The 27,988-nt window shown below is 39.5% G+C and overlaps 1 protein-coding gene across 1 annotated transcript; it reads right to left on the bottom strand.

The window, feature by feature from the left end:
• Positions 1-49: 49 nt before the first annotated feature.
• CRELD2 (cysteine rich with EGF like domains 2) lies at positions 50-27,551 on the bottom strand. The gene is made up of 10 exons (XM_039571704.1): positions 27,340-27,551; positions 26,291-26,373; positions 25,297-25,407; positions 22,988-23,079; positions 21,782-21,958; positions 20,471-20,569; positions 18,784-18,861; positions 17,893-17,988; positions 16,921-17,061; positions 50-15,446 (listed from the first exon to the last, which is right to left on the bottom strand). Exons 1-10 carry the CDS (start codon positions 27,508-27,510, stop codon positions 15,388-15,390), a joined length of 1,107 nt encoding a protein of 368 aa, XP_039427638.1. The 5' UTR covers positions 27,511-27,551; the 3' UTR covers positions 50-15,387.
• Positions 27,552-27,988: the final 437 nt, after the last annotated feature.

Genomic DNA, 27,988 nt, shown 5'->3' with positions numbered 1-27,988 from the left:
ATTGCTGTATTCTGCAAAAATCTAATTGTGTTTTGGATGCTTTTCTGTCTTTTTTTTTTTTTTAATGAACGCTCAGCAAGTACTGGATAACAAGAATACAGCATTTTTCCAGTGTAGTTTAATTACTCTGAATTCTAAGAGAACTAAGATTCTCCTTTTCTCCTGTAATTTCAGCAACTTCTTGTCTCAATGAGCAGACATACCATACCATAGCTTTGCCAAGTTGTAAGTTCAGGAGAGAAGCATATCCTAAGAAGAATGTAATTTCCTGATCTGATCTGGTATAAGCAATGAGTCTCTAACACTTCACAGGTAGTTTTTATTGCTTAAACCATTCCTAAAGCTACCCTATGAAACAGCTCTGTAATACAGAGGTCTATTTCTGACTAAGATGCTTGTGTGGGTAGGGGCCATTTATGGGGTTTGGCTGACTCATCAGGGGCCTCATGAGGAAACGTTTGGCTTGCCATGAGTAAGGAGTGGGCAGAATTTCCACAGTGGGGAGCATATGGAGAACAGTGTTGTACTTCTCCCATCACCTTTAGCCCAACCAGAGGTCAAAGTGGCTCCTACCGGAGTTTATAACAGCAAATAGGTTACTTCCAACTTAGCAGGGTGAGACCTACCCCAAAGAGTTATGTTTCTAATTAAGGAACAAATTTCTCCTGCTGCTATGCTGCATTAATCCATTTTGGTGGTTTCTGTGCAAAGGGAATCCCTGGCTGCCCTGATGGGTAAATCAACACCAACTTATCCTGAACTAAGTGCAACCCAGACAACAGAACTGCCTAGAGCTTCTGAACCCAAAGGTTTTGGTTTTGAATGAGATCCATAAACACCCAGGTGAAGATTTCTCAAACTCAGCTGCTGTGCACAGACGAAGTTGACTTGAGGTCCCTGTGCTGCTGCTCTGAAGGGAGACCAGTGTGCAGATGGGTCAATGCCAGACATGAGTGGTGATCCAGAGTCAACACATCTCCACTGAGGAGTCCCTGAGAATATCTTGACCCTTTTAAACAGCCCTGGCAGTATGGCTAGCTCCACATGGGCAGCTTATCACACAGTGCACCCAAGATACTGTAAACTAGATATGACAACAACACTTGTAAAGTCTTTTTGGAGAGATGTGATAGGGAAACAGATAATTCCTAAGTAGCCCTAAAAGCCATCACTGCTGGACACCCCAAATTATGTATACACAAAGCTGGACAAAGAAAATTCATGCTTTTTTTAGAAGACTTGGAAGATATTAAGCAGGTGTTATCAAAAATACCAAATAATTTTATTGAAACATACAGGTCTGATCCTGACAGGTACTTAAGGCATTTAATATCTTATCATAAAGTATCCTATTGTAATTACATTTTTTGTTGGTTTTGGAGAAACTACAAAATTGGTCCAGAAAGCAGACTCTCACAGATAATTATTTCCATTGATAATTGAATAGAAAATTATTTCATTAAAAATAATGGAAAACTAATAATACAGTTTACTGAATTGGTAGACATGTTCAACCAGCATAAAAATAAAATCTTACATTGAAAATATACTCCTTGCATGAGAAGCTTCACCCTGGAGAAATGGCATGTTATTTATTAATAACATAGAATAACACTGAAAACTACTATACAACTGATGGGATTTGGGATTAATTATCATTGCTATGTACCATGAAACTTCTGCAAGCATAAATTTTTATCAACGTGATAAAACAGGTGTTGTAAAATGTCTCTCAGTTGCCTGAGGGGTGTTCAGAGTGTCAGAAGAACTTCTTCCAATTAAAAAAGGACACATTTTTCTGATCTTTTCCTTGGTGAAACTGCAATGCACATCTGCCTTGAAAACTGTATGTTGATTCTGAAGTCTTAGCGCTTTTGCATCCATGCCTCATTTGTACCCTTATTCTGTGATAACCTGCATTCAAAGTGGTGTAGTACTTCACAGCCAGACTTGATTTCCATCATTGCATACCGATTACAATGACATTTCTGCTAATTCAAGCCAAATTAAGACTCCCTGAAGGACAAAAGACTATTAATTTCTAAACCAGGAGGGACTGACTTTGTTTGCTGAGTGATACCATTTTCTCAGCTTCACTGGGGATATAATAGTCTGACTTTGCATTAAGTCTCCTGACACATCCAAAACAAGAATCATCATCAAGGTAGCAGCATTTTTTTTTACTGAGGGGTAATAGCTTTTGTGTTCAAAAATATTATCTATGTTTTACTTGGGCAACTGTTTCATAAATATTTCTATTTGCAGTTTTACTCAGCAGACAACCAGGCTTTGGTACAGGTATATAAACACATTGCCAGCCCCAGTCAGTACTGCTTAACTCTTGCAGAGAAATCTGCAATCATAATAAACAGCCTGTAGTATCTATGTGAAGCACCTACCGTGGACTGGCACCGTACCAAGAGATTTTCAGCCACCCCAGCCGAGTGTTTTGGGAGGAGAATTTTTAAGAGGAATTTGGCACCAGCACGCCCAGAGATGCAGCTACCAGCGTCACCCAAATTACTGCTCCGCTCACATTCAGTCCTTATTTGCAAGAACTTCCCACGTGAGGGACTGGCTTATAAAGGTATTTTGCTTTTTCTTACATATGGGCAAACAAACCCATCTGCTATTCAATTTATCCCTCTGTTTAGCCTCTACTCTTGTGTATCTTTGGAATTTGAGATTTCTCTTTGTGAGAGAGCCAGAATAAATAAAGTTTTAGCTCTTATGCTATTGTCTAATTCTCTAATTCAAGTATTCAGACAAAATCCATTTCTCTTTCTTCTCTTTTGAACTTTTGTTCCTTTCTGAAAGCTTATTCACTCCAATACAGGCGAGTCCCAGTGACTAGGGTATTCTCCTTGCAAAAGACCTCTTTAAAACATTGGCAGAAAGGTTTCTGGTTTTGCCCATTCATTTGCAGTGCTGTAAGGTCTCAGATATGGTCCAGTTAAAAACTGTGGGCAAGTCTCCCACTGACTCACAGCAATGGTAACACCGGACTTACAGTGATATCCCCAAGTGGCAGGGTTGGCTGACTAGTTCCATCCCTTCAGTGGTGTTGAATCACTGTGGATCACCACAGATTTACTGGCAAGGGAAAGCATCCAATATCTCTCTTTAAACACCAACAGAAGTGAAGTAAAACAACATCAAGTGTGGGAAAAAAAGCAAGCAGCAAGCAAAGGGCTTTGGACAGCTGTGGTCTGAGGAAGGAGACTGGCTGCAGATAAAAGCAAGAAGGGAGTGGGGAGGAATGCAGCAGGTGGGGAAGGGAGGGGCAGAGAAAGCCAAGAAGTTAGCCAGAAAAAATGATCCTCAGCATCACTTAATCAGTGTCACCTGCCATCTCCAAAATCTATCTGGTGTTGGAAAGCATTCTTCAACTTCTCCCTGCCTTCGTGCACAACTTTACTAATTAGGTAAATGTTTGTCCTTAACTTTGAAGCTGATGGCCTTCTCGACCATCTAAGTATACTAACTTAAGCTGTGTTTGCAGCTGAAAAAGAATAATAATTTCATTTGTCTGGTTTCATTGATTTCCACTACAATATAAATTCTGAAAATCAGTTTCTACTTTAAACACTAGTCACTGTATCTAAGAGCTTTTATGTGGGAAAATACGTTGTGGCTCCTGCTAGTAGAAACAAGTATTCTAGAAAATCATTCATCACTTGTCACCACAAGATACATCACTAGTTATGCAAGAATAAGAGGTTAAACTTTTATGAAGTTTAGCATTTCTTAACAGGTCCTCATAAGTTGGCTCTGTGAAGAAGAAAGAACATTTTGTCCTGCTGTTAATGCCATCCCCTAAACAGCTTTGTTTTTCTTAGAATTGTTACCTTTTAGGCAAAATAAAGGGAAAAATTCAGAAATTTCCATTTGGAAAGAAAGAGATTGAGACAATATGCATTCATCATGTTGCATTTTATAATTTTCTCTGTCCATCTATTTTGTTCTTGCTGTGGGCATAGAGCAACACTGATTCTCTGAACAAGACACTGTGTAAATTCCAATTATGACCATACAACCAAACCTTGTTTGTCAAAAGCAACTTTTTCTCCCTGCCTGTTATTTTCCTTCAGTTCTCACCAAAATTGCAGCTGCCTATCCTTAAAAAGTTTACATTAATTCTCGGATTTGTTTGAACTGATATGTATTGTGCTCCACAGTCCAAAGCCTGGAGTTATTTCATCATTTTGGACACTTCACATTGGGGTTTGCGAGTGGTTCTCCTGCTTCTGCAGTGATATAAATTTCACAGCAGCACTAGAAAGCACAAAATCACCACGATTCCTGTGTTCACTAAAGATGTTTGGTTTGCACCAGATACCACTGAATTAATCCAAAGCCCAGGATGCCACAGGCCTGTCAGGTTCTCCAGAGCAAGTCAGGTAACCATATGGATGCCTTGAATAACAATGCCTGTGCGTGGCCACTTAGCTCACTAAATTTCCTCATTAAGGACAATACTTTTCATTCCTGATTCTGGCCTTCAATGAGAGGCACTAGAGTCATTCCACTCACTGTATTAAGAGATGTTCTTTCCTACCTCACACTGGGATAACACTGTCCAGGCCAGTTTATCAAGTACAGGCCTGCCAAAAGGATAAAACTCAATGAAGCAAACAATCCAAAAATCACACAAATAATTCACAGGAAGGCTAGATCCAGAACTCAGGAATCTCATCCCTGCCTGCACTCCACCATGGATTTGTTTACGGACATGTTATCTGAATGTCCTACGCTTTAAAAAAGGTACTTCAAAGGTGGCCCTGGACAAACTCACAGCAATCTTTGTTGAAATCTTGCAGGATACAACTGACAACCTCGGTGTGCTGCCATTACACACATCTCAATTCATCGGTCATCTGTCCTTGCTGACAGGTGTAAGTCAAAAACTTTGGAGACATGTTCCACAGCTCTTCCTGTGGAAGAACTAAAGTAAAATGTCAGTGTGCTACTGGAATGACTTTTGTGGCAAGGGCCTGCTCATTCCATTTCATTGGCATCACCTTCACCATATAATCTGGACTATTCTGGTTTTCAGAAGCTTCTGTGTTTTGCTCTACATGTCATCACATCTGTTTTTCCTGTAGTCCTATTGAGTTTTAAAAAAAGAGAATTGCCAAAGCTCACTTGGTTTGGATGCTTTGCTAAAAATCTTCTGCTTGCTGCTTATTCATAGAGAAGAGCAGGATTAAAAGAAGTGATATTAGCAATGACAAAACTCACCAGTGACAGTTTCCCACAACTTCTTATTTTAACAAACACCCATCATCTCTTCCTTCAACCTGCTACTAGGAATTTTAAGGGTTTTAAGGCTTTCCTGGAACCTTAAATACAGTTGTCACTCTTAGTTTGCAGAATTATGATGCTTTTTTTCTTCTTCTTTATATGTGTAAATACAAGGACTCAAAAAGTGTTGCCTATTCATTCTTTTACGGGCAAACTCAGAAGTCCACGATCCTGTGATAAAATCCTTGTCTGTTCCAAAGAAGAGTGAAACTTTTTGTCACAGCATGAGTATTTCCTGGAACCATTTTTAAGTTCAGAAATAAACATATTTCCCATGGAAGTTTATTCAACTGCTATTCAAACAACATTAACTCATATAGCTGCTTCTTTCCAGTACTGTGCGTCTAGCTCATGTAAACACTGTGCTCTTACTTCACATTGAGGGAAGTCCAAATATTATTACAATACAGAATGCAAGCCAATATGGAGCGTGTACCTCCACTGGTGATGCCTTCTCTGGTAAACATCAGACTATTTTCAGAGTAATAGCAGATAACTCTTCAGAAGTACTACATATTCTTGTTTATAGAATTCTATGAAAGCTGGCAGGTTTTTAAATTGCTGTTAACGGACACATAAGTTCACAGGATTTGAAACACATGCTCTGATATAGCTAAATTCAACAACCATGGATGTTTCCCGTGAAGTGTGAGATGTAGAACAGGGGTCAGCATCTTTTCAAGTGCTGTGTGCCAGACTAATTTTTTTTCCCCAACTAGAGGCTTAGTACACTTGAAGGAGCTCAGTGGCAGCTAGAAAATACTGCATCTGAAAGGATGACCTCTCCCCTACTTGTGGCACTGTATGCTGTTGACCCTTGCCTTAGATGGAAACATTTCAGCCATATGCACACCTCTCTCTCTGCAGCACTGTGAACCCTCCAGGCTGATACTGAATGCTTTCCCATTAAAATTTACTTGCATCAGTTACAGAGTGAGATTATTCATAACCTTAAAATGAAACAAGTAGCAGAAGACTAACCTGACCTTTCTTCAGGTAACAAGAATGGTAACTGTCTGGTCTATAAATATCACAGCACCTAATTCCCTCCTTTCTCATCTCTCACTTTTTCCAACTATGAAACCATAAAAATGAAATGAAAGGTGAAGTACGCTAGACTGTGACCTTCACAAAACCATATTTTTGCTGACCCAGTACATTTCCACAAGGTTTTGGGAAGAAATAGGTAGAATTTAATTGACCATAGCGTCAAGTCAAGGGTCCTGTACAAAACACTGCTATACTGCCCCTAATGAGTCACCAGCTTTCATCAACTCATCTGGCTCATGTGGTGCCAGGTTGCAAATTGGTCATAAATGTGGTTCCATTAGTCTCAGTGCTCTGACAATCCTGGGAGCTCCAGATGCATCAGCAAGAATTCTGAAAAGGTCCCAGGTGTTTCTTGCCACCTCACTGCTATGCTTTTGATCTGCAGAAAACATACAGCTGTAGACAGAAGGAGCAACTGGTGATATAGCTGACTGGCAGAGGGGAAGACTGAAGAACAGTGAGGGAGCAACAGCTGTGCTTTAAATAATCTCTGTTTGTACACATGAGTAATGACATAAATGTATTTGGTTTTTAGAGATGGATTATGAGCCTTTAAAAGTCATAGTTACAGTAAGATTTTCATCACTCTGTCAAGTACAGTTAAATGTGCATTTGTGCCTTGTACTTTGACTATCATATCACATGAGAGATATGCAAGCTATATAAGAAAGACTATTTTTCTTCTTGAAGTATTATTTTTCAAAGAAAAGATGAAACTCTGTTCCTCTGTTATTTGCTTAACAGGCTGGAAATCCATGATCCAATTTTGTAGTTTAATTTGTAGTAACATTGTGTACAAATCTGCAATCCACAAGCCTACAAACTTCTAAAATTTGTACATGATTCTAGTGAATTTATTCTATTAAAGGCAGCAGAACTCTTGATTTAAATGAAAATGGAGTGTAAGAATTCACAGAAAAATGGGATCTAGCCAAAATGGAGGAATGGACTGACAGCGCCTTATAAAACTCAAAAAGGAGAAACCCAAATTGCTGCCCTTTGGAAGGAAGATCCCCTTGCGGTGACACTGTCTGGGGACTGAGAGCTGGAGAGCAACTCCGTGTAAAAAAGCCCTGGGGGTCCAGTGGGCAGTGAGATGAATGTGAGCCAGCAGTGCCCTGGCAGGAGAGAGGGCCAGCAGCCTTCTGGGATGCATTAGAAAAAGCAGGGCCACTAGATCAAGGATCCACAGCAGTGCACGGCAAGATGCCAAGAAACAGCAGGTGTAAGTTGGAACAAGGCGGGTTCAGCCTGAATATACAGATGAACATTTTGCCTGTGAGGACAGCTGCCAAAAGAGGCCATGCAGTCTGCATCCTTATTGGTTTTCAAGAGTGGGTAAGGCAACCACTCAGCTCTCACAGCAACCCTGCATCACCACTTGGCTGCATAAGAAACAACCTGGAGTCCCTCCAAACCTGAATTTCCCCATTTTTAAGATTATACTATACTGACGAGATCTTGGTTTGTGCTTTTGGAAAATTAGCAGTGTAGGTTTACTCATAAACTATGTGGCCTATTCAACGCTTTTACCTAAGTGCAATGAGGCCCATATAATTAAGAGTTCACATTTCCAGCCTCTCCCCTCAGTACAGTAACTCTGAGGCAGTAACCTCCTGAGGCATCCAATGTAACTTATTCTTGGAAGCTTAAGAGTACCCTCTGCTGGCTTAACACTGAAGTTGTGAAAATCTGCAGCTATCTGTGAAAATCTGAAATATACTGAAACAGCATGGCAGAGACAAACTCCTTTTCCTGAGTAGCACAGCTGTGCATCTCTGCATGGGGCAAACAGCTGTGCTGCAGCATTTATCACCTACAAAGGGAAGGCCTGAAGCAACATTGCACCACGGGCCACAGAGCTCTCTTTCCCAAACAACTGGAATTCCAGAGCTGTCCCATTAGAATGACTGTCTTGTCAAAATACCCGGTCAAACACCATCTGGGTGAAGAGCTTTAGCCTAAAATAAAACTTATTCTAGGGACACTCTGTTTGTTATGAACATGAACAGTGTGCAATGAATTGATAACAGAATTATGTCCTAAAAGACACAACAGCTTGTGTCTTAATGACTCATCTTTTTTCCCTTGCAAGCAAATGGGAAGAGTTTATCCAGCTTCTACAGCTCACACTGCAACAAAATTTCTTGTTGCAAAAGTTGACATCAGGTAGGAAAAATTTATTTTCATCACTGCATACATTATGATGCATAGTGAAAAAAAAATTAAAAAGTTATGAAGTACTTAAATTGGAAGGTGTTTTTCTATGGCACATAGGTCTATATATACCTACCTATGAAAGTGTTTCATTATAAACATAACCATTTTGATGTACAGATGAGTAAACGTAAAAATGGAGCAGAGACAATTCTTTATTTCCTAACCTAATACTAAGAAGCTGTTGCTTCAGTCCAAGCTCTTGGACAAAATTACTGAAGAGCTCCGAGAGATTGCCACTGAAGACTGCCACCACACCATCCCTTTCTGGTGGCTGCTCCATACACCCGGTGACTTTGTATTCCCTCTTTTCCACTCCCAGTGATGTGTGATCTTTCTCTCTGCCCATGCTGAGCTGCCTTTCTGTTACTTGATAAATAAATGAAAACAACTTTCTTAGAAAGTTATAAAATCACTGAGGGGATACACTCACACAGAAAAAATTCTGAATTTCCCAAGAGCAAGTTGATTTATCGTAGTAGTGAAACTGTGTTTCACTGCTGCCAAGAGCTATGGTTAGTCATTTTCTTCAGGTAACTACATTTCATACAAAAATGTCAGCTGTTGTTATGCTTTTCTAAATGGTATTTTCTGGTCTTCTTCGCTTCAGTGCTTGAAAATGTGACACTGCTTATTCCAGAAACCAAAAAATTTGGAAGCCAACTAAAAAGCTGCTTTTTCTAGCATTTTTTATGCTAAAGGTCAAAGATGAGTCTCAGTTCCCTGAACATGTTCCTCTTCCACCTTTTGCAAAGCAAAGATCTTATACAGGACTATCTTTTGTGCATGACCTCAAAGAAATGAAGCGTAATGAGCTGCACGTGAGAGAGTTCTTGTTTATTGTCCTAGTTATTAAAAAGAATTACTATCAAATGATAATATATTCTGATAGATAAAATAATGTGGAATGATGGAAAATACATTACCTCAGCAATTTTGTAATTAGATAGTGCATATCCAAATGGCACAGAGAGAATAATTCCACATTGGCAGGGAAGAATAAGATGACCCACTAGGTCTTGCTTGTTAGAATACTAATTTATTCACATATCCCTTTTTTGGGCAGCTATTTTTATCTACGAAGAAAAAACAAAAACAAAATAAAAAACCTGAATAAGAAGGACACCTTATTTCTTAAAGTGTGTATTCCTTCTTCCTCCACTTCATTAAAAAACAAAAAAACCCAGATTTTTTTTTAACTAAGAAATACTAAACAAAATCAATGTTTGTTTCGTTTTTAATTAGAAAGAACTTCTTACAGGTACACAGAATGGGCAAGAATAACAGGATCTGGACCAAATTCCTAGAAGCCACTGAAAAAAATCACTGTGAACCAGAACTGACCTTATTTAAGGAGCTTTTGCTTTTTTCCTCAAGGAAGATAAATTTGCTTAGTCCAAGTACAGTATCTACCAAAACCCCCTCAAAAATACAGAAAGATTTATGAATTTACTGTATACATAATCTACCAAAATTATGGACATCACAATTTGCAAAACATGAAGCACCACCACCAAAGTATCCATAATTTCTCAAATATGCTTAAGAATACTGACATAGCAGCCCCAATATATGTTTAAAGATCCAACTGTTTTTTTTTTTTTTTTCTTCCCTCTTGGATTTACTGTGTGCTGTTAACACAGAATTCAGCAACAGAAACACGTTCTTCTAGCTGCACAACTTTCTAGCTACTGCTCATGTAGTTTCTGCACTAGTGGATGCAGTGCTAGATGTGAATCCTACATATCAAATGCTGTGATGCAACCTGGGGGGGACATGTGAGGATTAGGGCACATCTCTAACAAAAGCAGATCAAAAAGACGACCCTTAGTCCCTAAGAGCCTAAAGTTGCCCCACTGACCAAAGCCGAGTAAGAAGGGTTGGATTCAACAAAAAAGCACCATTAAGTAGAGAGACAATATTTTTATCTCAGCAGCAGATCAAGAAGTGTAACCAAATACTATTTTGCCTTCAAAGCAGTAGCAGGATCATAACCCTTTATGTCACAAGAGTAGACCTGGGCAGTTCAGGGATCAGCATGGGAGCAAAGCTAAGGCAGACAGTCCTAGACAAAAGGGTCCAAGGCAGTTGGCTGATTTTCAGTGATCGCCTTCTCCAACCCTGATGTGTGGGAAATCAAGCAAAGATGGCAGGAAGCTGACAAGAATGAACAACAAGCTCCTGACTAAAGTCAAAAAAAAGAAACACACAAGGTGGAAACAGTGGCAAGTGACCTGGAAGGAATACAGAGCCACTGTCTTAGCACAAAGGAATGGAATCAAGAAAGCCAAAGCCCTCTTGGAGAAGAACCAGCAAGCAATTTGAAGAGTATTAAGGGCTGCTGTAGGCATAGCAGCAGCAAATAAAACCATGAAATTAGACAAGGTGTGAAGTTGCTGAAAGGGATGAGAAAAATTCCATTTTGATCAAAGGAATTAAAAAAAAAAAGCACAGGCAGTTGCTTTGAATAACCTCAGAAGACTCCTTTCAGAACAGATAAAATATAGTTTTAGGAAACAATCCATAGCAGTCTGAGACAGAGGGAAGGCAGGGGTATCAGGAGGTCAGCTAGGACCATTATGGACAACTGTCATTTATATTCGTGCTACACATGATCCAGGACCTCTTTGGGTCTTTAAAGCTTTTATTTTGTTGCTGAGGGTTTTCTTTCGTTGTTTATTTTTCTCTCAACACATTTTTTTCAGTTAGTCACTTGTTAAGGCAAACTTGAATTATTTGTGTGCCTCACTTTGTGCGGTATTAAGAATGGTCTGAAAGAAACCTGAAGGGCAGGGTGCACCCTGTTGTTCAGGGAGAATTGTCTCAACCTATGCACATAGTGTCGCATACATCGAGAGCTTTATGCTAAAAATGTGATTTGGTGATTTTCACAATTCTCAGGTGTTTTTTCAACTTACAGATATTTGACTTTTGAACTGTCAACTGCCTGACTGAAAAGTACTTCTCCCATACATATTAGGATGATGTATGATCAGTCCTCACCATCCATAAAAGGAAAAAGTTGTGTGTTTGTACAGTATATCCCAGATATTTTACAGTCACCTGTGTCCTGATCTTGTCTATAACTTATGGACTTTGGCACCTTTCCTGAGAAAGAAGATTGTGATTTGAACCCTTTCAGGTGATCGCTGACTTCCTAAATTACCTAGGTCATCAAGGTATTCTGCAGAAGTGCAAGAGAGACTTCATTTACCCTATTTAGGAATGGATGGTGTTACACTTTGAAGAGAGCTCAGTGTCTATTACAGACATGTTGGGAATGCACATCAAAGAAAAAATTCAGTATTATGTACCAATGTTCAGCAGAAAACAATTCAGCACATACTTTGATTTCTAAGTTTAGCCACTGCAGGAGGATTGTGGTATAGATGCTGCATACTTGATACTGCTTTCCTGGTCTTGTTTAGAGCCTTAAATGAAACATGCAGGTCTCTACATTTGCTTGCTCCTGGAAAGTGCTTCTGGACCTTCTGTCGAGTCCAGCTATCACATACAAGAGAATCTTGTCCTTTTAAGTGCCTAGATACACTATTCAGTACTATTTCCCATTGCAAAAAACACTTAGGTCAAGAAACCACAAAGTAGTAGCAAAACAGTCTAGGAAAAGGGATGCCACTTTCAATTTGATACCACAGTATGAAGTTTACAAAATAAATCATAGGTATGGGTCTAGAAGTTCACCTTGTTACTTATGACAGAAGTACCTAACCAACATTTCACTAAGGCACAAATCTTGTTTGTTGGATATTTCAGATCACTTCTGGAGTATTTACCAACACATTTGTATAGTTGGACATGAGACCTGTAATTCCAGACAACCCTAAGTACAAAGTATTGTACCATATAACCAGATGTCCTTACAATGCAATGAAAAATTTAATGGAAACAGCTCATTTTCCTTTAGCACTAAACTATTAACATATACAGTAGAAAGCATTTATAGCCTGGAGTGGCTTGGTTAACAAAAAGCACTTGACCTTCATTGCCAGTTCTGCTAACCAGTTTAAATCCTGCTCTTCCACCCCTCCATTCTGATTATATAAGGCAAAACCCAAGACAACTCAGAGTCCAATCCCCACTGTATTCAAGGCAGAGGGGCAAAAAAGATTAAGTTCAGTCAAAACAATTTTTAGTTTCAACTTCTAAAATGGAGCAGTAATTACAGTCTGAAGTAGTAAAAGGAGAATACAGAATAAAACAAGGGAACTAACTTTAAAAACTCAGCATCAAGAGGGCATAAGGCAGCAGCCAATATTCTTTCAATGAAAGCTCTAAATATTTGAATTCACCTTTCTGGACCCCACAGTAATTTAATGCAGAGCAACAGATGCTTATGACTGGTGGTCAGGAGAATGGGAGAACTGAGGAAAATAAGAGTATTAGTGGCTCCTAATACCCAAGTACCCCATCTGTATGTTTTGTAGGGAACAATACACTGATGTTTGTACTCTGATAATGGAAAGCTGAAACATTTTTTCTCCAGAACTGAAAAAAAGTCTGGTTGTACCAGACTACTCTCATTACTTCTGCAGGTCAGGCTAGGAAGAGTTTCTCCTCTCTATCACCACAGAAAAACAAATTCTTGAAGTTTTTGGTTTTTACCAGTTCATCTCAGAGCTGAGCAATTCAGTTAAGGCTTTCTGTCCAAAGCTTTCGCAGGTAGGAAGCAAATGCTTCCACCATGTAGTTAAGAACGTCATTAGGTATCCCCCAGACTCCCAAGTAAGCTGAAAGGAGTTTAGAGTAGCAAGTTCTTCACAGGGAAGCATTATTTCAGGCTTGGAACATTAATAAAAGGGTTTGTACTGGACAGACAATTCCCTTGAGTATGAGTTGATGGTAGTTTCTAAACAGAACCAACATTTCCTGTTATGATTAACGAGCGTTCTTACCACAACCTGCAGCACCTGGGAGTTAAATGTGAGCGAGTGAGTAACAAAGACAAGTGACACTCCTGCAGGATCCTTGGGGGCTAATACTACTGTAACCGGCTACACCTATGCTAAAAAACCCTAAAGATCCTTGGGTTGTATTCCATGTGCTTCCCAAACTGTCTACTTTTTCCTCCTTTTAATTTAGTACTCATTAAATACAATGCCTACCCTCCAACTTGCAAGATTTTGTGGCACATAGGCCCATCTCTAACAATTACAGCTGAGAAAGCACTGAAGATTTCATTCTCCAACTGCCAAGTTAAAAAATATCTAGATATATCAGCTAAAGAAAACTGACTTAAATAAAACTGTTACAGATACCTTAATACCACTAGGATTTAAACTATCATGCACAAGATCACCTTAGGCAGCTTTTAATATAAGAATCCAACAGAATCAGGTTTTGTACAATATCCACCTAGGTTTCCATTGCACATACAAACCTTACATGCACTGTTCACAAACTGAGCTGTGACTTAGTTTGAACAAAAGTCTTCAGAAGCATACAGAAGATGTCTGATTTTTATGGTTCATAGCCTTTTTATGTCCCCTTACCTCAGGGTACTGTTTATAAGTTCTCATAGTCAAGCCTAAACTGTATTCTTCTTAGCTGTATTCTACAACCCCTCATTATACTCCCTGTATCCACCACCACAATGTATTCTAAGCTTTACTGACTTCCACCAGAGACTGTAGCTGGACAGTCCCTGCTTTATTTACAGCTGTGACAGTCCTACAGGATATATCCATTTTAGCTCTTATACTCGCCTTTAAGCTTACAGACAATACATAGGAAGCGGTGTCTATACTGTGCTTATAAGCTTTCCCTCTGAAATGGCACGAGAGACAAGATGAAAAATTGACTGTAGTATGCTTGCTCTGCAGTAGACAGGAGGCTATTGCACACAGCAGTAGGCTGTAGTGAAAGTCCTGTATTCATCAATTCTAGAGAGTATTCACATAATAACTATGAGCCACTGCAGGCATGTGTTAGCCAAACCTACTTTTCATCACTTTATAAACTAGTTTACATATTTAATGCAAGTACCTGTCAGTAAGACCTGTCAACCTGCCTTTGAAAAGTTAAGTTTGACATAATTCTTCCCTTAGAGGGAAGTGTGTGTGAGAGAGGGGATATTGTTGGGGTTTTTTTCATATGTATTCCAACACAACTGAGTGCCAGAATTCAGTGCTGAACTGAAATACAGTTTACAAGGTTCTGGGGTCTTGGATTTTTTGAGGGTTGTTTGGGTTGCTTTTGTGGTTTTGGATTTTTTTTTCATTGACTTAAAAGAAAAATAGGTATGACAACACATCAAGGTATTAACATCTTAAAAATTTTAAGGCACATTCCAACAAAATAAACTTTTATTGAATGCATTAGGCATTCTATTTTGTTTAAGGGAACAGCCCTTCCACCCCCCAGGAGATTCCCTTTGACCATTTCCAAAAGCTGTATTTCAGTTACAGAAATATTTCTCATGATTAGAAACAACAAACTTCAGTCTAAATTTTCTTTGAATTATGAAGTGCAACTAAATTCTTCCAGAAGATAATAAGTTTTCAGTAGGCACTAGAATGAGAAGCCTGCAAGTTGTTTACAGCTGCTGGGTACAATGTTATGTTCACTCAAATTTTATACTAACCCATCTAGAGTGTTGTTCTTGAAGAATTATATAAAAAGTGGAATTTAAGAATAAAGAAATGCAGCTTAAACAGCAGGTTGTCACCATTTAAAAAAAAAAAAGTCTTAATGGCAACCTGCATATTTCATACGACTTCCACAGTATGTCAGCTAGCAGAGGCTTAGTCCAATAATTTAAAACTTGAGATAGGAATGTCTTTTGGTTCTGAACGCAGATCATAAGTCAACATGTTCAGTATGTGAAGGCTCAGTTGTTTCATTCTCTACTTCCTCTCCTGTGAAGTTAAACATCACAATTAGAATACAAATCTACTATGAATTATACATATATAATTATGATTTTTGAAATTAGGATTTTTTAAAGAGAAACCCAAATCAACATATTTATCAAGACCAGAGAAGCAATTAAGCTCTATATAACATCTACTTGCACCATTCTCCTAACCTAAGCTTGTATTTATTTTTTTTACTATATGCAAACAAAATTTTTCAAATAAACTGGTATTACACTGTTAGTGGAAGGAAAAAAAAAATCAGCACAGGTATTCTATCCTAGGCTTTTGTTTTCAGCTATTCACAGTGAATTTCCTTCTTTTCACACAATCTATCAGTAGTAGTTCCAATATTTGAAAAAATAGGGCAAGTCTTACTTAGAATTGTTTTCTATAGTACAAACTGCTCAGTTCAGATGTTACAACAACCTTGAAAAAAGCAGAGCAATTTTATTCTATTGGGAAAAGCAGTATATAAACCAAAAAACCTAAGCCAATTTGACAACCTTTCATTTTACTTTTAGTCTCAAAATGTCAGACCACATTAAAAATCATAGTAACCTGATACCCTGCACATCAGAGAAGTACCTAACTAATTCTAAAGGAGTAATAACAGTGAGCACCGAGAGTATAAGGTATGAACTGAGTGGTCTTGAGCAGCAAAACAACATGCATCTTTACAACTTATTAGTACAAGATGAAAAATCAGTCTTGGGGATGGAAATGGGGGGACAAAAAATCCAAACAAGCTAAGAAGTAGAAAGAAAATAAAGGTATGAAATTAAGTGTCTCTCATCTGTTGTCCTACAGCTGTTATTGCAAAATAATCCCATCTTTCTCTCTGGAATTGTAAAAGAAGCCTGGATGGAGTAATGGAATCTTTAATGAATGTAGTTCTGTCTGTATGGGTCAATATATCCTAGAAAAAAATGACAGTTGCATTTTTTGACTGAAGGTATAGTTTAAGTGAAGCTAAACAGTTCCCTATGACTGACAGATGGATGTCTTCACCTTAACACCAGCACTGGCACATACGTGATCACAAAATAAACAAATTCAGCTTTGTCATCCAGCAAAAAGAATTCATAATTTTCTGAGATTTCAATGAGTTGAAGATTGCATGCAATCAGGTAAACCCTTAAGTCACTACAATTAATGATAAAGGAAAGACAGCAGAAATTTGCTAGCTCATTTTATGCAAAAAAGCCAAACCCTTAAGTGACTTAAAAACACAATCTTGAGTTAAGCAAAAATGTAGCAACACAAGAACAGAATCTTTAAAAACATAAACTATCTTTAAGCAAAAAAACATGACAGTGTGGCCTACACTATGAACTATTGATACAGACCACAGCTGTACGAAGATGACAAATTATACAGAGGGGTTTACAAGCAACTAGCCCCTTAGACTGAAATAAAACTCTAAGTTGTTGATACAGCATATCTTTTAAAAAATTGTCCCTGAAAAGCTACTTGCCTGGTTTTACAGTTTGAACACATGTTCCATCCTTATCTTCAAACCCTTCTGAACATACACACTTGTAACTACCTGACGTATTAACACAGTCTTGATTCTCTTTCGTGCAGACCTTCTCAGGAAGGTTACATTCGTCTATATCTAGAGATAGCACAGGGAAAGAAAGAGTCCACTGCTGTTATTTTGTTATAAACCTTATTTGCGCTCAGTCATATAAACAAAATTCTATTCAAATATGAAAAACACTGAAGAGCAGAATGCTGCTGCAACAGACTTCACTTCTGTTAAAATAATCTAATTCTTCATGATTTGGACGTTTCAAAGTTATTCAGATAACACCCAGGACTGTTGTTTTTAATGTTTTGCAGGTCCCTGTACAGAGAAATGTATTAAGCAATTATGTTTGTCACAATCAGGCAATTCATCTCAACCTACTGAACATTTCCCCCACAGTCATTTTCTATTTATACCATCAAAGTATAGCTAAAGGGAGCAGAGCTTGTAAATACTACATCAGTACAGTGAATAGCTACTTCAGATTACGCATATGTCCTGCTCCTTCCCACAGAGGAAGTCTAATTTCACATTATAATTCACTAAGAATGAATACCATTTGAACTTGGACATTGATGGATTAACAGAATTCCTGTCTTTCTGTTACAAAATGAATAGAAACACAGATCTGAAGTGGTAGGTAACTGACGAAAGACTCATGTACCTGTTTCCTGAACCTACTAAAAAATACCTTGTTCCCTCATACCAGTGATTCACTTTAAGCCTTGCCAAGCATATTAGCTCAGTAATATAAAGGAAGTTATTAAGAATGTCTTTGCAGCTAATACCAGAACGGCTGGGTTCATTTTGACAGGCATGAAAGCTGAAGCACACAAATGTCAACGTACTTATGAGTTCCTCAGCATGGCTAAGCAAGAGTGAGCAAACCAGTGTTCTACCAGGTACAAGTCCACCAACCTGTACACTTCTCATCTTCCTTCACATATCCAGATGCACAGGTCTTGCATTTTTCAAAACCTTCTCCTGTGCAACCTACACAGCTGGCATCACATGCTAAAGATAAAATATTTTATGCATTAAAAAATTGTATATCTGGGGTTTAAAATACTACCCTTAAAGTCAGATGGCTTACCCACACAAGGAATCATGGAATGGCTTGGGCTGGAAGTTAAACTTAAAGATCATCTAGTTCCAACCCCTCCACCATGGGTTGGATACCTTTCACTAGACCAGGTAGCTCAGAGCTCCATCCAACCGGTCTTTGAACACGTCCAGGGACAGGGCATTCATAACTTCTCAGGTCCAGTGCCTCAACACCCTCACAGTAAAGATTTTCTCCTAATATCTAATCTAAACCTATTCTTTTTCAGCTTGAAGCCATTCCTCCTTGTCTTGTCCATTACATGCCCTTGTAAAAAAGTCCCTCTCCACCTTTGTTGTAGGCCTCTTTAGGTACTGAAAGGCGGTGGAGCCTTCTCTTCTCCAGAATGGACAATCCCAGCTCTTTCAGCCTGTCCTCACAGGGAAGGGATCTTCTTGATCAAGATCTTCACAGTTGACCCACTCAGGCAGGGCCATGCCTTCCTTATGTTGGAGGCCTCAGAGCTAGATGCAGTACTTGAGGTAGGGGGTCCCACAAAAACAGAGCAGAAATAACCAGAAATTTCTTGTTTTACTCATACTGCAGTGGGGATACTGCAACACAATAGGTCTAAAGTTTCATCCCCCCGTGCCCACTGAGGATCAGACCACACTGTACCAAATACCTATCATGCATTTTCTAGCATTACCTCTAGCATTAGATTAGGATTCTAGATAGTAAAATACAACAGTGGATTGAAAAGAAACCTTTGCATGAGAAAGATCCATCTGTATTCAAACAATACTGGTGCTCTTTGCAAGGAGAAGCAGCACATTCATCTAAATCTGAAAGATAAAAAGTGACAAGTTACCTAAAATAGTAGTCATGATTTAACATCCAGATTAATATTTGAATGCTATAAACTTAAACTGACTGCATTGAGAATAGTTGTTCCAATGAGTTTGGGGTCAGGTATGCAACATGTTAGATACTAGCTAGCTAGAACTAGCGTGGTAACATACACTGTTTTGTTCAGCTTAAACCTGCATTAGAAAATCAAAACTGATCCTTAGATGTTTTGTGATGGCAGTAAAAGATGTACCAGAAATTCAAGAGCTCAAATTAAATAAACTTCCAGGATACCTGCAATCCTTGTCATTTTCAAGTCACGCATTTATGCAAGTATCATAACAAACAAGCAGACAGCCTACTGTTCTGGAACACTATTTTCTCCTCTACTCCTATGTTACCAAGTTACAGAACTTTTTATATGACTAAAAAACTTACATAAATGCACATACATACACCACTTAGTATTCTACACAAAGCAAATTGGAGCAAACCAGGTTATGATTAGGACCAGGCAAGCTGAAAACCAATTCCACTGCACAGTTAAAACATGCAAACCTTATGATTTTGAGGAAAGGCTGCAAGAGTATTTAATTAAAAAATTCGGACAAAGAAAGGCTATTATTGCTGTCCCTTTCCTCCTGTCACTGCTGTCACTCTCATCCTGTTGCTGCACCCATCATTCCTACTGATTACTCAATTGATTTATAGTTCATTAGTGACAATAATTATTTGGAAAACCCCAGCTGTACAGAAGACAATACCAAAGCATCTTAAAAATGCCCTTGGATTGCTCAATAGTTGCCTAAGCAGGTATTGCAAGAGCTGTAATTCAAGCCCAGTTCTCACTGGCACTTTGAAAAGGAAGCAGTTCTAAGACACTGTTTCCAGGCCTTATGTTAGAGGTCTTTAAGGGGTCAAATTCAACCAGTTAAACAGAATGTGTTAGTCTCCCCTAGTGCCTTCCTGCACTGGGAGTATTTTCAGTGTTCACATTTTTCCTGAAGTGTTTCACACTTATCTCCTCATAAACCAAGTTAAATTATAAGATAGAAACAGGTAAGAGATTAATGGAATGACTGAGCTTGATGTCTCCCAGTATTTCTGTCCAACAACAAGAAAAGTTAGCATGCATGGCTTATAGCGAAGTGTTTGAACTCTCTTAGGGCCGAGCATTTATGACAAAGTTATGTGAAGACAATTGTGCAATTAGTACAAAATATGTAGTTAAGTTTACAGGAATCTTCTAGTAGTTGACAAAATAGCTTAAATCAAGAGCAGGACATTGTTTATCATTCAAATAAACACCAAGAAAACTCATGTCTCAAAAGAAACACCCTGCTTGCTGCTATATGTATTCCACTAAACTAAAAAAACATACAGTGAACAGTATGATAACTATCATCACCAGGCAATCAGTGGGGAGAAAATACTGCTTTCCTGCAACATGAAACAAGTTAGGAAGACAGAGACTAATAAAACTGTAGAAATCTAAAGTGACAGATCGTTTCCATAAAATACAATAAAACTTGGAAGTGATGTCATCTAATCTTACTAGCCATTGTTACTATAAAACCTGTTTGAAGTCTGCCAAGCATTACTCACCCACACAAGCTCCACCTTCATTTTTAATCCAGCCTTCTTTACAGTCTTGGCAGTCCTTGTTACTTGAACCAGTACAAGTCTTACAGGCAGCATGGCAGGCTGAGAGGAGAAAACTACAAGCTGAGTTTTGTTGAGAGATCCCAAGACAAGTTTGGGCACACAAACTCTCAAAGAAAACCTTATTTAGGATTCACTGGAAGCCATCATCTTTTAGCAGCTTGAAACTCCCATTCACAAGATGGCACCTCCATAAGGTCAAGATTTAATTTAGAAACATGGAGCTACCTGTCCAAAACAACTGCAAAATCCCAAAATACCCCTGGAAACCAAACCTAGCAATTACAGTTATTTGCACCACTGAGAACACTGCCATGAAATTCTAGTGACTAGAAGTGGCAGGTCCAATTTCTAAAATATTTGAAAAGAGGAGATCAGGAAGGCAAATTTAGCTCAGCCCCTCAGAGCTGGGACATGAGTTTAAACATCAAACTCTGCACTTCTCTACCTAATGAATCCTCACACTACTTCATTTGCAACTAGCTATGAGAGCAGTGTGTGAACTGATATTACTCTGAAGAACTTCAGAAGGAAATATACTATAAATCCAGTTGTAGATCCATATTTTATACATATATATATATAAAACGCATATATAACGCACCATATGTAACATACATATGCTATATATTGTAATATAAAATGAATTATACAGAAGAATTACTACACAACCAGATTAAAAAAAAACCAATATAGACTATTTAAAAACAATCTTATTAGATCTCAGGGTCAGGATGCAGCAGTTGCAGAATCTCATCAAGGGCCTAAGAACAATTGAAAATCTGACCAATGCAAAATTTTATTTCTATGACCCTGACTTTGTTTCAAAATTAAACTCAGGCATACCTAACTGGAATCTAAGTAGTTTGCAGTACAGATCAACTGTTTCCATGCCTATTTATTCCATTTAAGCTTATCTGAGACATGAAGAAAACCTAGCTTTTAAAGTAGTTCAGTATGCAGTAATTTCAGCTCAAGATTTTAACAGTACTTTGGAAGCAGAGAGGCAAAGATTTTTATGAATTCTGCTTCTTAAAGCAGAAAAAAAAAATTAAAAATCAAGGGCAATCTGGAAGAATGACTTAGCAAAACCTTAGAATTCCGCCAAACTAACTGACATGTCTTTTACGCTTAAAGCTGAGTGACCAAATTATGTTTTCTTCCTGCATTTGTTAGTTTAAACTGCTTCTAGTTTTGCTTACAAAAACTAAAGAAGTTACACAAAGATGTAGGCACGCATTAAGACTTTGTTACCTGTACAAACGGAATGCGTCTCATTTCTCAAGGAACTGAAGTAACCACTGGAACAGTCCAAACAAAATTCTCCTGTGTACTCCTTCTTACAGCTACAGGAGCCATCTCCACCTCGGGTACCATCACCATCGCAGTGGCCATTTCCATGGCAAGGTCTTTCTGACCCACCATGACAAGCTAAAAAGGATCAAAAATATTTTTAAATAAGATGTTTAAGGAAATAACTTTCTACTCTCAGACACAAGCACCCGAAGTCCCTCCCTCTTCACAAAAAATAAAATAAAAACTAAGTAAAAAAAAGTCACACTCAACCGGGATATAATTTACAAAGTCTTTTTTACCCTTGTGAGTAACCAAAAAGTTTGCAATAAGGCAATGCTCAATAATATATTCAAGTACAAGAGAAACTCAAAACCATCTCCAGGAAAGTTCATTTATCAATTTAATCTTGGGTAAAGACCATGGCTCAAAATTTTATTTATTTTCCTAGCTTCCTGGATAAAATTGGTATCTTTATTTTTTCTGGATCTCTGAAAAGGCTCATATCACAGTTGTAAAAATGTACCAGATATCACTTAGATCCATATAGGGAACGACGATTTAATTTTTACCAATATATTAAGCGGCCAAAATAGATGTCTTAACAAGGTGCAAAGTTTTAGAGATTTATAAATTATACCTGCTTCAGAGGCCAAAATATCTCTCACCACTTTTGCAAAGACCTTACTTTCATCTACCACCTACTTTTACCTAATTTCTCTCACTGCCTTTTTAACTGATCCTCAGTTGCAAGTTTCTTCATTTAATCCCCCAGCAGCATTTTGGCTGTTTTACTCTTGAAACTGGTCAAGGATTCTTGTCTACACAGATTCTGCAAGGCCACCTAAACAACAGCCTTCATGTCACAGAAAGCCTTTAAAGATGGATCAGGTGTGGATATGAGCATCAGATCGATGGTTTCTGCACATCTCAGTACCCTTGACAGCTCTGTACATTACTACATGCTCAGAAGACTTTTATTCAGGCAGGATATTCACAAGCCACTTAATTATGAGGCAACAGACAGGTACATACTACACAGCAGCCAGTGTCTCATGCAAAGTATCATACATCATGTATTTGTCCATGACAGGAAAGACTGAAACAAACAGGTAAAAAAACGTATCTGCTACTGAATTTTTCAGAAGTTTTCAGAAGAAAAATTACCAAGGCAATCGGGTCCATATGTTCCAGCAGGGCAGCAAACTTCTACTGTTTCAATGCAAAACCACTTAAACAAATCAGGATACTTCTTCTTTCTGTATATGAAAGACATTCATTTACAAACAAAAAGAACAGAGATTCTTTAAAAGCATCACACAATTGAGCCAGCACAATACAGAAGAGAAATCTATTGCATGTGACAGATTAGAAACCTGTTTCTTCTGAAGATTTCAGGAACCAATTTCTAGAAGTCCTCCAACTTGAAAATGTACTTTTTAAAATACAATACTATTAGCAAGCTCTACTCAAATTTTATAGATTATATATTAAAGAAAAAAGTGAAGTAAGAGCAACAAATAAAATCAATTCATCTTCACACACACACACTCCTTTTTTAAAAGGCCTTACTTTTAGGGAAGGTTTATATATAGTTTAAACAGTCTTGTTTATGTCTTTTTCTTATAGATAATTGCTGTGTCTTTTTCTCAAGTATACAGAAGATAGGCATTTGCTCAAATTATTGGCAACTTGACGACAGGGTTAAAATTCCTCCTCTTTTTTAGCACTGATCGAGTATTATTTTAGAAGAAATTTTTTAAATTAAGAAGTCATTTATGTTACTTGACCACCAGAAAATACCCCAAATTAATTGAGTCCAACTCCCAGCTCCTCGCAGGACTTCCTACACTAAACCACATGAGCAAGAGTGTCCTCTAGATGATTCCTGAAGTCTGACAAGCTTGGTGCTGTAGGGAACCTGTTCCAGTGATCGACCACCCTTTAGGTAACAACTTGTAAAAAAATACCTAAGGTATTAATGGACAAAAACTGTCTTTGGAAACTACCACTGAAACGGAATGACATTTGGATATTGCAGGTTAAAGAAAGGAAGGTGAACAATAAATCGCATTCAAAATGTCTATACAAAAACTTTCCAAACCCCAATGTATTTTATAAATTTTTTTTATTATTTTTGGAAGTCTACTTTGTCAAATTTTCTAGTTTAAGACCAGTTCTGCAAATTTTAGCCAAATTAAAGTCGCTGGGTTGCATAGTTTACCTTTCTGGAAGGAAGGCATGTCCTATGAGGAGCACCTAAGGACTCTGTGCTTGTCTAGAAGGAGGTGGAAGGGGTGGCCTCATGGCTCTCTGCAGCTTCCTGAGGATGGAAAGTGGAGAAGAAGGTGCCGATCTCGGTTGTATTTAATGACAGGACACAGGGGAAGGGTTCACAGCTGTACCAGGAGAGGTTTAGACTGGACATTAGGAAACATTTCTTTACCAAGAGGGCGATCAAACACTGGGACAGGTTTCCTAGAGAGGTAGTGTAGGCCCCAAGCCTGTCAGTGTTTTAGAGGTGTTTGGATAATGTCCTTGACAACATGCTTTAACTTTTGATCAGCCCTGAAGAGGTCAGGCAGTTGGACTAAGTGATCATTGTTCCTTCCAGCTGAAATATTCTATTCTCTGCTCTGCTATTCTATTCTATTCCTTTCATGAGGTGTTAACATATATACAATCCTGTATACTTAGGTAAAAGGATAAAGCAGTCATTTAGAAGAAAGTGGACTATCAAAAAACCTTATCCAGTTATGAAACATTATAATGGCAGTTCACCCTACTGAATTCTAGTTAATTAGGAGTGCTGACAGTCTAAATTAGTGAAAAATACTTAGAAGAAACATTATTTGGAACTAAAACATCCAAATATTAAGAAAGCTAAATGCTATACTGCCATCCTTGCACTAATTATATTTAAGACTAGTACATGAAACGCTTAGCTATAACAGAAATCACAGTCCAGCTCAAAAGGCAGGTAGGAAAATCAGCTGCTACTCTACCATCCTCATGAGATCCAATTTCTACACTGATTAGCACCAACTATTCTTTTGATTGACAGCAGGACAAAATGTAGTTTCAGGAAAAAAAAGCAAGTATACAAAAAACTCACAAGAACCAAAGAGTCCCTTGCATTTTTGTGACAAAGGAAAACAAATAAGGGAATAAACTTCCCAATTTTCCAATGCTAGTTTGCCTCAACACCCCACTGGTAACTAAGTAGACAGTGTATAAGACACAAGTGTAGATGCTTTGGTGCAACACTACTGGAATTGAAAATCAAAATGAACACAGTACAGCAGCACATGATACTAAAAGTCAGCCTGAAACCAGCTGTACCCAATGGCAACTCTTGAAGGATAATGAAGAATTACCCATACTGCTATTGTTCAGGAACAAGATTCAACATTATTAGTTCATCCTCTTAGATAACTTATTCACACAAAGATCTCTAGCAAAAAAATGATACTTACAATTTGAACCACCATTTCTCTATAAGTTCTTCATGTTCTTCTACCATGTTGTTACATTCAAAGTTGCTACTGTCGCACAGATTCTCTATGATCTCTACTAGACGAATTTCACTACGGGCAGAGAAGGAAAACTGTAAATTTGATTTAAATGTTCGACACAAGACATGACAGAGCAGCCAGACTTCAGTGAGAATATTTCATCAGTTTATGGGGTGCCCTGAACTAGTTTCAGAACACACCAAGTATCAGAATGAAGAACTAATAAACATTACTTCAGTCAAAAAAAACCCAAATCCAAAACCAGAATAATGAGCACGAGAACCTTGTAACTTGCTTGCATTTACTATGTTTGCAGATTGTAGGTTTGATAGATTTTTAGCTTCCCAGAAAATTGGAGTGCCGCACTTTTCTCTTATGTTCAACAATACATTTAATATATTTTTATTTGATACAAGCCTGTGAATCTCACAGTAATATCTCAGTGCTCCAACTAAGATAAACATTTGAAATGCAGGAGAAGGATACCAGGTTACTTTGCTCCATGATCAATTATATATACCGGTGCTACAGTAATCTGCATTCTCTTTGGCGCTGAAATAGTGACAACTCTAGGGAGGAGATACTGCTTCAATTCTAAACAAAGTATTTCAGTACTCTGTACCTTTTATGACTAGCAATAAAGTATTGACCATTACTTAAGATCATTACTTTAAGACTTTAATGGCTAAATAGAAAAAACCTACTATGACTAATGACAGAATTAACTTCTGTTGTTTTCAGAAACCAGACGAATAAAGGCATTAATAAGGCATTTATTATAATCTTTAGATTACAATGTAATATAACATTTTAATAATTAAGAATTTAAGATTTGGACAAGAGAAACCTTAACTGCAAAGTTCAGTATTTAAGTTCCAAACAAGCAGCGGTACAGTGAAGTTACACACAGTGGACGCAAAACACAGCTGAATGAGAAGTACTTGAGACAGCTCACCTGGACTCATACTTTGACAGCGTCTTCTCTTCCCAAGCTGTGTTTCCACCACCAAAGTTTTTTTTAGCTGTATCTGCTAAACCCTACAAATAAAAAGTACCAGAAATTACACAGGGTTTGTTTCTAACAAAAATTAAGGGCAATAATAAACGCTTATATAAAATTGTGGAAAATGCCATGCAGAAACTACATTAGAGCCCTCAAGCCGCTGATCGAATTCCTGAGTGAAAGCAACTGCTAATGACAACACACAAAGTGAGAAAGTGCAGGTTACAGCATAACACGATTAAATTTTCCTAAGGCATAAGCAAGGCTTTGTTACAGTCTTGGTTTACAAAAAACCCCATGCACGTATGAAACTTTACACCCTTCTCCCTCAAGTTCTCAGGAAGTTTTTTATTATCATTTGAACAGAACCTCTACTTCACTCAGTTCTGATAACAGCCCAATCCGCACCACGTTGTAACTTAAGCAACCATATAACAGGGCGATCAGCACAGCTGTCCCCAGTCAGAGCCAATGCCACCAAACGACACCTCAAGCGACAGTTCAAGCGACCTAGCGAGCCTGCAACAGCCGATATGCGTATGGAGAGCACTAAGCACCTGCCACCAGGCGCAGCAGCCCCTCGCTGCCGACACTGAATCTACGGCTGCTTCAAGTGGCAACAGTGAATGTCTGGGGACGAAGCTTTCCACCAGCACTTCCCATGGAGCCGGGCACGCTCCAACGGAGCCAGCCTTTTTGCACAAAAAGCACCAAAACACCTTTGACGGCAGAGATGGAGGAGCTCTGCCACCCACCAGCCTCAGCACTGCGACCGCTGCCGGAGCAGGACCCGCCGCTGCCCCGTCACTGGGCCGGGCGCCGCCAGAAACGCGGCTCGGGCGGAGGCGCTCTCGCAGTGCGGCCTCTGGGCGCAGAGCCGGCCTGACTCCTGCCGCGCCCGCGGGCGCGGAGCCGCCTGCGCCGCTACTCGGCCCCGCCGAACCCCGGCCCCACCACAGGGCCGCCCCCTACGGGACCGATCCCGCGGCCCTGCCACCCACCTGGTTGAACCTGTCCACGATGCCCCGGCAGGTGGAGCACGCCAAGCGCCGCCGCTCACCGGCGCCGCGGACAGGCGGCGGCAGCAACAGGGCAGCGCAGAGCAGCACGGCCAAGGCCACACGGGCCGGGCGCGGCGCGGGGCCCGGGCGAGGAACGGGGCCGGGCCCCATGGCGAGGGCGCGGGACCCCTGGATGCGGAGCGGGGCCGCCCCAGCCGAGCCCCCTCAGCGGCGGCCACACTCGCCTCGCCTCGCCCCGCCCCGGCCCCGGCCCCGGCCCCGGCCCGCGAGCTCCATTCAGATTTCCGCGTCAGCCCCACGCGCGCACCGGCCCCGGGTGCTCGTTGGTCGAGGCGGCGGAGCGAAGGGACGTGGTCCAATCAGCGCCTGCCACGCTCCGGACCAATGGGAGGCCCCCGCGTGCCCAGAGAGCTGGGCGGGGGGCGGGGCAGAGCTGCATGAGCGAGCGACGCCCACCGGGCTCGAGCGCCGCCGCCATCATGAGAAAGGGCAGGCACGGGCTCCGCAGGGGCTTCAGAGCCGCCCGCCATCCGTACCTCGCAGCCGCCCGCCATCCGTACCTCGCAGCCGCCCGCCATCCGTACCTGGCAGCCGCCGCGGAGACCTCTTGCTGCCGGGGGCGTGCCCT

The sequence above is a fragment of the Corvus cornix genome, chromosome 1A, assembly GCF_000738735.6.
Source record: "Corvus cornix cornix isolate S_Up_H32 chromosome 1A, ASM73873v5, whole genome shotgun sequence".
Lineage (NCBI taxonomy): Eukaryota > Metazoa > Chordata > Aves > Passeriformes > Corvidae > Corvus > Corvus cornix.
This window is presented reverse-complemented; position numbering and strand designations above follow the sequence as displayed.